The following is a 13,084-nucleotide window of genomic DNA, read 5'->3' on the forward strand; positions in this document are numbered from 1 at the left end:
AAATTTTTTTTGCAAATTATCCTCAAAAAATAGGAAGAATTATCTTTTTTAGAAAAGTGCTCCGCTCATTCTGTAGTCCGGTTCATAACAAAAAAAATGAGCTCTCACAAAACGATTTTTGTCCACTCTGGCGTTCAGAAAGGCGTGGCAAAGCCCCATTTTTTGAAAAATAGAGCTTGGTCTTTGTTGTGTCCATATTAGGTGTACAATGATTATTCTGGAACTTATAACAAAGAAAATGAAAGCTTATATAGAATACTTTCAGCTGAAAAAAGTCCTACATCGATATCTTCAGTAGAATGATTTCTACGCGGCAATAAACAAAGTGTTAATTTTTCACTACGAAACACCCTCTGGTCCCCTTAATGCACCTTCACGAGCTCGTCGCACACGTGATTAAGCTTAGCTGTTGCGATAGTATTTGATGCCGAGCCTGTAGATGTACGAGGTGTGTTCAAAAAATAACGAGAATTTTCGTTTTATGAAAAAAATATTTATTTATTCATCTACATTAATGTTGTCGCCTTCAAAGTAGTCCCCTTCGGATACAATACACTTATGCCAACGCTTTTTCCAATCCTCGAAACACTTTTGAAACTCGATCTTTGTAATAGCTTTTAGCTCTTTCAGCGATTCGCTTTTAATGTCATCTATGCCTGTAAAACGACGGCCTTTTAATGTTCTCTTTATTTTTGGAAATAGAAAAAAGTCACATGGAGCCATATCTGGCGAATATGGAGGCTGAGGCATCGTTACAGTTTCGTTTTTGGCCAAAAATTCACGAACAAGCAATGAAGTGTGAGCAGGCGCATTATCGTGGTGCAAAAGCCATGAATTGTTTTGCCACAAATCCGGGCGTTTTTTTCGGATTGCTTCATGCAAACGACGTTGAACTTGTAGGTAGTACTGCTTATTGATTGTTTGACCTTGTGGCAAGAATTCATAATGCACTATGCCATTAAAATCGAAGAACACAGTGAGCATAACCTTCACATTCGACCGTACTTGTCGAGCCTTTTTCGGTCTTGGCGATCCAGAATGCCTCCACTGGGACGATTGAGCCTTAGTTTCGACATCATATCCGTAAACCCATGTTTCGTCACCTGTTATAACACGTTTTAGTAGTTCTGCATCGTTATTGACTTCATTTAGCGACTCCTGAGCAACTTCCATTCGCCGCTGTTATTGTTCGAAATTCAACAATTTTGGAACAAATTTTGCTGCCACACGTTTCATACCCAAAACATTCGAAAAAATTTGATGGCATGAGCCAACTGATATGCCAACATCATCAGCGACTTCTCTGATTGTGATTCGGCGATCGTTCATAACCATTTCTTTCACTTTTTTCACGTTTTCATCGGTTGTTGATGTGCTTGGGCGTCCGAGTCGTTCGTCATCTTCAACGTTTTCGTGGTCATCTTGGAAACGCTTATACCACTCATAAATCCTTGCTTTACTCATAGCAGACTCACTATATGCCTTTGTTAACATTTGACAAACTTTACTACACTTTATTTCATTTTTTACGCAAAATTTAATACAAATTCTTTGATCCATTTTTTTTCACAAACGAAAATCGCCGAGCTCGAAAAACACGTCTAACGTTAGAGGCTACCACTTAAAAAGTAAGCAATGAATATTGCTGAAAATTTTATCGTACTTCAGGGGCATGTGTACCAACATAATAAAAAAAAATTTTATACAAGCGGACTCTCCAAACCCGCGAAATTTAAAAATTCTCGTTACTTTTTGAACACACCTCGTATTAATAGCAATTTATTTGCAAGCAATAGTTGGTGACGTAATTTTTATATTGCATATTACCAACATTCTAAAATCACACCCAAAATCAAAATTAGAACAATCAAAAGTTTGCACATATTTATTCAAAACTTTGTGACAGGATTATAGTGATGTTCGCTAACCCTGTGTGCGGCACTCTCCTCGCATGAACGCAGTGACCAAGCATGCGCTATATAGCGGCTACATACTTGTATCGTTGCAGGATCGGGAGAGAGGAGCGCGACGGTCGACGAAGTGTCGCCGTGAGTGCGAGTGAGAGCGAGAAGAGCAAGAGAGAGAGAGATCAATATCGGCCGATTTTTGGCGGCGAGAGAAATGGGAGCGCGGCGACGCGTGGCTTAGAAATTATGTGTGAACAAAGGCAGTTAGGCGTGAGCTCTCGAGTAATTAGGGCTGTCTAGAGAGAGACAGGATTGCACTAAGTTTCCTGCAAGTGAACTGCTACCACAAGTGCCATTGCCACGATTGCCAGGAGGAATAATTCGTTTGCAGCCAATTCAAGGAGCGACCATTCGCCGTCCACGAGGCAAAGACCATGCTGCGGCCCTTCCTGCAGCAACACCGATCATCACCAGGGCGCCGTTTCCTGCTGGACTACGCTTTCGCCGGCGTCGTCTCTCCACCGACGAACTGTCGGTGCCCGGTGGGTCCATACCTAATTTTGTCTATCTCGCGCTAGCTCTCGCTCGGTTACGGATCTTAGGAAATTAAAGCGTATTTTATCGCGCATGCTAAGCGATCTCGCTCGGGTGATCCCGCGAATCCTAGTCGCGGAAAAGGCTGAGCGAGAGCGCTCGCCAAGGCGAAGAGAACCTTGTAGCATTTATTTGTAAATGAGATTGCCATGTGTATTATATTTTAATTGATGAGTTATTCATTTGAAACATCCCCAACCAGAGGGAACGTCGGCCTGTGAAAAAAGTTAGCGTCGGCTTTCTTTACCGCGATTGAACCTGATAAAAAATTAGCAGAGCTCAGCCCAAGGCGCACGGTGGCTGTACCTTCTCGTAATTTGTTCATTATTGCGCTCAACTTATTATTTATGAAATTATACGTGACATTTATATAGTGTGTTTTTGAGAGAACAATGCTCAAAATATTGATTTGTAAAATAATTGGCAGCATATATCTTAAATTATTTTAAATTGTTGTATGTCCACGATAGGAGACACGGTGTTGCGTAAGGAAAAAATAATTTATCTGTAACTCGGGTAAAAACCTGGATATGAGGTTTTATTATTTATTATTTTAAGAATTTGAATACATGAAAACGAAAATCCTAGCTGATCTTTATATAGAAATATAGATATTTACATAACAAAATTATAAAATATTCATTTCTTTTTTTTTTCATTATATAAATAAAAATATAAAAAGAAACAAAATTATATATATTTATATATATATAATAACAACAACGAGATTTTAACTCGGGGCAAATTAATCCCACGAGCTTCTCGTTATATAAATTGATACAATTGCTTTCGATACGTAACTAGTCAAGCGCAAGTTTTGATGCATTTGAATACGACAGTGTTGCGATTTGGCAATGTCGCTCAACTATGTATATAGGTATGTGTATTCAGCATGAACAATAAGTTTTTGAATGACGCGCCCGTTCTAATCTCTTGCGACGTTGTCACATCGTGTAAGTGAACACGAGTTATTCGTAAGACATTATTTTCGTGTATGTATTATTACGCTCACAAACTCCAAACTCTTTCTGTAAAGCACTAACGTTGTCTATAGCTTATTATTATATATCACAAAGTTTCAGCTCATTCTGAACCGTTAGTTAAATTTAATCTATTCGAGAAAAAAGTGTATTATTAGTGTGTGCTAAGTACATGGAAATCAAATTGCTTATAAAATTTTATTTAGATTCCAAAAGTTCATAAAAAATTAACAGAGTCACTAGCATAGGAAAATCTATTGGCTAGTTTCGTCTCAGATTTTTCTGAACCGTCAATCATTTACCGGTAAGACTCCCTTAACTAACCTCGAATACATGCGTAGAGATATATAAATATAATGTATTAAAGAGGGATAGATATATAATGAAGGTTTTACTCATTATAATATACTATAGAAATACGAGTGGTATTCAAAAAGTAAGTTTTCCTATTTTGGGACAAAAATAAAAAACAAGTTTTATGTTAGAAAAGATATACCTATTTATTTAATCTTTGGCTCTTAAAATATTTTTTTCATAGTCGCCTAAGACTTGAATATACTTTTCTTATCTGTTTGAAAGTTTAAACAATCCTTATTTAAAAAAAGTCGTGTCCTGTTTTTGGAGCCATGATTGGTGAAGTTCTAGGATTCTTCATTAGAAAAGAAGTGATGGCAACCTAATCTTTTTTTCAACTTTGGGTAAAGATAATAATCACTCGGTTAGAGATCCGGAGAGTAGGGTGGGTGCTGAAACACTTCACATTTGTTTTTGGTCGTCCTGCACACTGCTCATCGTACAGTTCTGCGCGCCTCTCGAGAAAATATGTGCGCCACCTTCGCACTATTTGCACACTCATACAGTCACTACCATAAATACGAGCTAATTCATCATGAATCTCATTTCCATTTAGTCCTTTTAAACTTAAAAAACGAATAACTGCACGTAATTCACAAGTGGACACGCTCTGTAATGGCACTTCCATGATTGTTGTGCTCATACTGCGGAGAAAAATATTTTCAGTCACGAATATCACTTCCTCTCCTATTTGTAAATCCTAAGTTACAATTGTATTCAGTTCTAGCCCGCATGGTGGCGCTCAAGAGAAACGCCTATTGGGTCCCTGCGTCCAGAGTTGAATAAATAATTCTGATGAGTGAAATAATGTGCTAACCGTAGTAAATAAAGAAGGTGGTTTCAATGCTGATATTCAATGCTGATATGTACAAAGGAGCAACCTACTAGGCGATAGGCAGAGCGGTACTGCCGGTGGCTTCCGGAGCCGGTTACGGTGACGGCGTGGCGTTAGTAGTCGCGGTCAAGATCGGTATTGGAGATCTCTGTAAAAAATCCCTAAATGCTCCCCCTCAATAAGGATCGACAGAGGAGAACGCTCCTTATTACAAATATCCAAAAATGGACAAGAGTCATTTTAAATTATGGCTCAAAACTATTCCTAGGCACGAAAAATATCTCGTTCGCCGCGAGGTTGAGAGTTACAGTTTTTCGCACAGTTTTCGTCTTCTGTGGGTAGGTTTTGAGTGCGGGTCGCAATTGTGGTGCGGCGGCTCGCGCTATCTCATCGCCCGGAACGGTGGGTTTGGTCGTGTAGTTTGGACGTATCGCTGTGTCTGAAGAGGTTGCTGGGCGCTGTGGGGCAGGCGGTTTAGGGGCACTAGGTATAGTTTGAATGATGAGTGACTGAGTGATGTGCGAGTCGTTAGTCGAGGACTGTGTGGTAGTGGTGGATAGCTGCGGGGGTGTAGGTGTCGGGTTGATCTCGGATTCGACGAGAAAGTGTGCCAGTTTAAGCAATTCGGTCGACACGACGTTAGGCGCACCCCTCACTTCGATTTTGAAGTTTAGGTTGTCGATTCGTTCAAGTACCTTGTCAGGACCGGTATACGAGGGTGGTCCGATAAGTACTTAGCCTCACCGCCCGATGGTGCCACTCTCGCAAAAGAAATATTCTATCACGTAGTACAACCTTCTCGATGGTAACTGTCAAGATTTCAGCCGGATCGGAGTTGTAGTTTATTTTTGAGAGCGTGTGAAAGCAAGTGTGTCCGTTGATTTTTGAAAAATGAAAAAAGAGCAGTCTCGGTCGGTGATTCGATTCTTGTTTTTGTTTTTGCTGTGTACGGTGACTCTTCTCCTTCGATGGCGACCGTCAAAAATTGGTTTAACGAGTTTCAACGTGGTCGCACGTCGATATTTGAAGAGCCACGTCCAGGTGCTCCGAAAACGGCTACCACGGAGGATAACGTGATAAAAATTCACGATCTCGTATTGACAGATCGACGATTGAAGGTGCCCGAGATAGCTAAGATCGTAGGCATCTCAAAAGACCGCGTGGGTCATGTCCTGCATGAAATTTTGGGCATGAGAAAGCTGTCGGCCCGATGGGTGCCGCGTTTGCACACTCCGGACAACAAGCGCAACCGTGAGACAACTTCAGAGCAATGTCTGACGCTGTTTAAGCGCAATCCGAAGGAGTTTCTGCGTCGTTTCGTGACAGTCGACGAAACATGGATCCACTGGTATACACCAGAGACCAAGGAACAGTCGAAACAGTGAACTTTACCCGGCGAAAGTGCTCCGAAGAAGGCGAAGACTGCCCTAACCCATCGGTCGGAAAGGTGATGGACACCGTTTTCTGGGATTCACAAGGTGTGATCTACATCGACTACCTGGAGAGGGGCAAAACGGTCACAGGGCTGTACTATGCCGAATTATTGGGCCCATTCGACGTCGAATTGCAGAAAAAACGGCCCCATTTGGCGAAGAAAAAAGTGCTCTTCCACCATGACAACGCACCGGCTCACTCCTCCGCCGTCGCCATGGCCAAATTGGTCGAATTATTAAGCTACGAACTGCGGCCCCATCCACCGTATTCTCCAGATTTAGCCCCGTGCGACTTCTTGTTGTTTCCAAACTTGAAAAAGTCAGTCACCGGGCAGAAATTTGAGTCAAATGAGGAGGTAATCGCTGCCACGGAAGCCTACTTTTCAGACCTCGAGGAAACGTATTTGTCAGACGGGTTAAAGAAGTTGGAGCATCGCTGGGCCAAGTGTATCGAACTAAAAGGAGACTATGTTGAAAAATAAAACGCCACTTTTCCAAAATTTTCGTTTTTCTTTTGTAGGCTAAGTACTTATCGGACCACCCTCGTAGGATCGTTCGAGAGGTTTTTTAACCGCCGCAGTACGCAGGAATACATTAGAGCATGTATGTAGATCTTTAAAGAAGAAGGCACGGGGTTTATACTTTTGAACGACTGGTATCGGTTTCACTTTACGCATGTGTTTGTGACGGTGTAGGCTGATCATGGCCTGCACCGTGTGTATGCTTCTCTCTCCATCCTAGGCGAAGGCGCACGGGTGGCATCAGACGCACGTTATTTTACGTGTCTGATGTCTGCCTTTATTCTTTCCAGCATTGCGGCTAGAAGAGAGAGAGAGAGAGGAGGCAGCAGCGAGCAAGCGAAAGGGGAGAAACATCAAGAGTAAGAGTAAGAGAGAGAGAGAGAGAAGGAAATCATATGTAGCTCGGTGAGGCTTGGCGCGCGGCAGTGACGCGTGCCGCCGATTAGGCGGAGAGTGGTGGGGGAAGACGTGAGAAGCCGACTCTCACGCACTCGCGACACTAGATCGACGCACGCTTGAGAGATCGGCCGCACTAGAAGTCTTGAGGAGTCGCCATTCTTCCTATCACGAATCCGAGAGGGTGTGATAGCCGTGACAGCGTTAGAACTGGGCTACATCTTGCGCCAGCCAACTCACCTGCAGCCCACCTGCCAAGCAGCCATCACATTTGGTCAGGTTTAGTTTTCTCTCCTCTCTTTTCTCTCTCTGTTTCCTCGGCATTGTTTCGCGGCTTGTGTGCGGGGCCAGGCTCTCACAAGCTGGCGCAACGTTTCTTTATTATATAGTTTTAATTTGAGCCGGTTAATGAAGTGACATGGCGCTAACGTGCCGGTCATCTCGTTTAGTATAAATCTTTGAATCATTAGTATTAGGTAACTTTTGTATTTTCGTCGGTACTCAAGGTACTGCAGCTGTAATAAATGGTTGATTAATGAAACTGTGTGTGTGAAGATCATTGTGTCTACACCTTCTCTTCCCTGCTTTGCTAGGAGCGACACGCCGCCTCCCTTGCCCTTCCCTTAAATAATTTGGTAATAGTAGCGGAATTGTTGGCATTGAAGGCCAACGCTATTACATGTTCACAAAATTTTTCGAGAAATATTTGCGGATTGGGACTAGGGTCTCCTTCGAGAAAGAATTCGCCAGGAACGTGTAGTATTATGCCGTAAACGTATTCCGCAGGCGAGGCATCCGTTTCCTCGCAAACGTGAATGCGTAATCCGAGGAGGACGGTCGAGAGTGTGCGGACCCAGATGTCATCGTTGTGGCACACGATAGCCGCTTTCACGCTACGATGTCAGTATTCTATCATTCTATTTTCTTTTGGATGCCAAGCCGTGGTGCGAATACGTTGGCATCGGATTAGCGAAAGAAGCGCTATGCTCAGTTGTGCTTCAAATTCAGGGCCCTAGTCGGTAGTGACCACTACGGGAGCTCCGAACCTGGACACTGAGTGATCGTAGAAGGCTCGACTAACTATCTGTGTGGTTTTGTCGTCGATGGGGATCGCTTCTATCCAACGCGAAAATCGGTCAATCATTGTTTTTGGTGCTGTAATTTGCTGCATTTATACATAATTGAATGTTTCTTATTAGTTTCATGATAGCTTAGTTAGGATCTGTTTAAGTTGTTTCTGACTAATTTATTTTTTTGAAAAATTTATTAATTTATTGATTTGTGCATTTTATGAACGCTTGGGTAAGACAGCATGCTTAAAATCTCATGTCGCACACGTATCGAAAAATATTATTCGATACTTGTGCGAAAAGATGATTTCATCCTCGTGCGGTCTTTTCTCCCTCGATTCGTTCGAGCGTAAACGTCCACACGAGGGTCAAATCGTTTTCTCGCACTAATATATCGAAATATACTGTAGTCGTTCACTGTATTTTTAAAGTTGCCACAACATTTTTAAAACATACCCTCAACCTTAGAAAAGGCATATGGTATACTAGGTATACTCTGCCCCCTGCGATTCGCGCACTGACCCCCGGAACCAAATTTAAAAAACAAGAAAAACAATATCTTTTACATTAGTAGTTAAATTTACTTTGAAAATTAGAGAAATGAAAATATAGTTCATAACGTTTAAGTTTTAAAATATATAACAAAGTTTTACAAGTACAAAGAAAAAATATAAATACGTAATTGGTTTAAGTCATTATCTTGCAAGTAGTAACCCGATTCGGTAATTACACTATTTATTAACAGAAACGTATTTATTCGTAGGACATTGCAGTGACAACGGTGGACATTTTAAATTATAGTGTGTATAGTCGAAGTAGACACTTCCATTTTCATTATAAATTTACTTAATTTCATTAATTTTTGTATTGATTGATCAAGTACTCTTGTCTTCCCGATCCATCATGAGTGTTTCTTATATAGTTAAATTTTAAATAATCCTACCCAACATACCCTATAAACAGTAAAACTTTTATATTAAATTTTCATCATTTTTATATTATTAGTTAATCAATAAATGTAGAAATAAAAAAGAAAATAAACTTAATGTTATATATTTTATAAATTTTTTTATGTTTATTAAGATTAAAGCTTTTTAAATGTGAACATTAGGTTCTATATAGAAGGTGTTATTTTTTCATCACTTTTGAGATAAACATCATAATATGTCTAAAACTAATGAAATTAAAGAATTCAATGTGAACAGATTTAAAATTAATATGTTTTTCTGCAAACGTATTCAACGGCGTCCAGATATATTATAATATTTTTCAGATTAGCAATTAAATTGACTTAATTGACTTGATAGTTAATGATGGTTCGTAACGTTTGAGTCTAGTAATTCATAAGGAAATTTAAAAAATACAAAGTAAAAATTAAAGGGGTAAACAGGGGCAGAAGGGGTAAAAATAAGTCAAAAAGAGGCAAGCAGGGCAAAAAGAGGTGCGCTTGGGGTGTTAGAAATTTGTCAACTTTTATATATATATGACGATATAAATACGTATATTGTAAGATATTTTATTTTTAAATAATTGTATATTTGAATTTATTACAGTTCGAATATCAACAAGCTCAATTGGAAGCCGAAATTGAAAACTTATCTTGGAAAATTGAGCGAGCAGAAACAACAGATCGTGGTGATTTAGAAAATCAAATGGATATTGCTGAAAAGAGGAGAAAAACACTTTTGAAAGATTTTCTAGAAGTATAGATTGTTATATTGTTTTTCAGTAAATTAAATGATTTTCTGAACTTTTTTCAAAAATAAATTCAGAAAATCCAAGTATGCATATAGAATAAAATATTTAAATAAACATTTTAAACAATTCTACATATAATATATCTTTGCATATTCCAAGATAGATTGTTATTATTTCCCAAATTCGCGAGGCAATAACCGAGCAACGTTCAGCTACTCGAATGTGAGATTCTCGTAAATACTCACTGGTATATCGGTACTTCGACGAATAAAAAGCTCACAGGGCTTTTTATCGTTCACCTCTACAGACTACTAAATCGCTACTCTGTACAAATTTTCATTTCTGCGATTCCTATATGTGCTCAGAGACACGTCGGGAAGACCTAGGACTGATGTTCTTTTTTTCTTTTATTAGTCTGTTTGATCAATTTTGTTATTTCCAAGATTCTTATTCAAGTCATTTCCTCTGTTACTCATCCCCGCTCGAGATATGTTTTAGATGTCAAGGGGAAGTTTCTACTACTCGAAATTGTAATTATCTTATATATATATATATATATATATATATATATATATATATTGGCATGGTGTGCTAAGTTATTCTTCTATAAGTTACCATAACAATATTATCGCAATGAATGATACAATTAAAAATAAAGAACTAAAAGACATTAGTTTATTCAATTTATTTCATGCACACCCTCGAAACACAGGCTTATGTATCGTGAAGAAAGGGTTTAAAAGCTATAGATTTCTATGTTTTTGCGAAAAAAAAGATCATCATTGCAAATAATATCCGAGATCTTTATTATACTTATTATAAGGATCTAACGAATAGCTGAAATAATAGCTTTAAACTTTGCGCTGAAAGAAAAATTTGAACTTTTCCAGTTTTTATATATTTTTCTGCATATACTTCAATAATTTATCAACTGTGAGCGTAAGCGCCCGGTTTGCTCTACCGTCTCGATTGCGCGGCTGCCTGAGAGGGCAGCACCTACCGGCCCGGGTAAGTCGAAAACGGAAACTCGGTCCGAAATGGGAAGGAACGCACGCGAAGAGAAAAGGACCAGTGGAAGAACGCCTTTGACACCGGTAACATCTTAGCTCTCCCCTCACACCTGCGAATACAAGAAAATCGTAGCGAGCATGCAAACGAATATCGCAAACGAACGACTGTAAACGAAATGACGATACGTAAGATTGTCGCCCACATTGTACAAGCGTAGATGCGCGGGCCAAATGCGTTGTAGATTACGTTATGAATAAACTAGTCTGTGCATGATTGAAATGTTAATCTATTATTGTCTTTGCTATTAGTTAGTTGGTTGACTGACACCTATCTTCTCCTGCTCTCCGGTTAATTAATAGAATTGATTATTTTGATTTCGCCGCTCGCATTCCGGTAGGACTCCGTATCGGGCGAGACAAAGAAATTAAAACGGAATTCACACCCCGTTACACAACAATATATTACTATGGTAAAAAATAATAAACAAAGGTTACCAGAACATTTATTTTTTCTAATCATTAGTTATGATTAGTTTTAATAGATTAGATTGATTTTTCTAGTTATATTGAGACAAAACAGAGCAACAAAAATGTTCTTATTTCAAATCAAATATCATTTTCATAACTGTTGAGTTTCAACAAATCTGTATCGCATTACGGCTGGTTCTTAATAGTTGTTACACTGACTCAGATTTTTCGTTGATCGAGATATGCATACAGTTAAAATTTGTTTATAGTAAATAGAAGAGCTTCACGTATAAATTATCTTTTTTATTCTTCCAAAGTGAAGAAAAAATGAGATATTGAAAAAATTAAACTACTTGATATTATGACTGAAAAAAAAATATTTTCATATAATTATTAAATTTTATTTACCCATTCTCCTTATAAAATAGAGTATTTTCTTCTAAATAATTTTTTTTCTGCGATTCAAATTTTCCGAGATAATAGTAAATGTAAAATAGTAAAATAGTAATGAATATAGACGCTGTTTTTGAATGAAATGCTCATATAATCGATGATTTTAGATCAACAGCATTTATAAATGAGTGTTTTGGATAGTATAATAAAAGAACTACAAAATGCTTTTTTTAGATTTTTTTTGTAAACATTATGCTTTGAACCCATCAAAATTTTTTGTGTTTCTAACTAAACGAATTACGACTAATACAGAAAAAATAAATAAAAAAAAAACAAATATATACATACAAACGATGGCATACTAGAACATGCTAATACTAATAATTCTAATAAAGTTATTGACAATAAATTATAAAAGTGATCCTTGTGGCACAAATAAGAGAAATACTATCCAGGAAAAGAACTCATTGGTACCGAAAAGGCAGATGTAAAATAAAAATCAAGTATCTATGAATATTATAAAATTAATAATTGTTGATTATTAATCGTTGCCAGTTATCTTATTATTATATTTACAAAAGCGTTAGAATGAAAAATATATTATTGAATATTTATTAAATCGTGAATCAAATTTGTATTAATGTTGAAATTAAAATTTTGTTTTTGTTTTTTTAAATTGTGACGAGAGCAGGCAGTAGCCTACTTCTCGCTAGTCCCTTTCCCCTCTACTCTAGGCTGGGTGCAGTGGTCGGTATTGGACGCACTAATTTTCATGCGCCTAATACTTTACCTTTTTTTAGCCGCCGAAGATTGCCGTGCTCGGCCGAGGTGGCCTGAAGAAAAAGAGCGAGAATGAAAGAAGAGAGAGAAAGAGAGAGAGAGAGAGCACATGCACGCACTATGCAGACTTAGGCAGGCGAGCGACGCACGGCCATTAGCGTGCTTTGTCGCACACCGCCTAATAAGTGGGCTAAGTAGGGATAGCCTAGGGAGAGCGTGGTCACTGGGCGCGTATTTTGCTTCTCGCACGACTTATCACTATCGGCTAGTTTTTTGGTCCTGCCGGCGAGGAAAATCTCTCTCGTACTCGCCCTTCATCTTCGTGGTTCCTGTGACAGGAATTGCCGTTTATCATCTTGCGCGACACCACGCTTCCTGCTATTCGTCATCGTGTGCATCACGACGCCTATCCACGTCGATAGCAACAGCAACCGCGAGAAGCACGGCGATAGACTTAAGTTGCCACTGCCAACTTCGCCTCCCGGGGATCATTCAGGAGAATTGAAAGGTCAGGTTATCTCTCTCCCGGTTGTTCTTTCTCTCACAGAGTTGTGCGGCCGCGTGAATTTATAGGTAGCCTGGCGATAACTTGCCGGCTTCCTTTGTTCAATTCCTCGCCGTTCATTATTTCTATCGCGCAACTAG

At 39.0% G+C, this 13,084-nt stretch overlaps 1 protein-coding gene across 2 annotated transcripts in view; it reads left to right on the plus strand.

Annotated features, from left to right (window-relative positions):
- The window catches only part of LOC131668512 (potential E3 ubiquitin-protein ligase ariadne-2-like), a 209,130-nt gene extending 198,833 nt beyond the window's left edge, over nucleotides 1-10,297 (plus strand). The window contains exon 6 of one of the 2 annotated variants that reach the window (XM_058942768.1): nucleotides 9,644-10,297. In XM_058942768.1, coding sequence (XP_058798751.1) covers nucleotides 9,644-9,799 — 156 coding nt within the window. In that variant the 3' untranslated portion in view covers nucleotides 9,800-10,297. The remainder of the gene's footprint in view (nucleotides 1-9,643) is intronic. The other variant, XM_058942775.1, reaches the window with a different exon arrangement.
- The last annotated feature ends 2,787 nt before the right edge of the window (nucleotides 10,298-13,084 follow it).

This window comes from Phymastichus coffea, unplaced genomic scaffold, assembly GCF_024137745.1.
Source record: "Phymastichus coffea isolate CEN01 unplaced genomic scaffold, Cenicafe_Pcof_1.1 PCOF00006, whole genome shotgun sequence".
Taxonomy (NCBI): Eukaryota; Metazoa; Arthropoda; class Insecta; order Hymenoptera; family Eulophidae; genus Phymastichus; species Phymastichus coffea.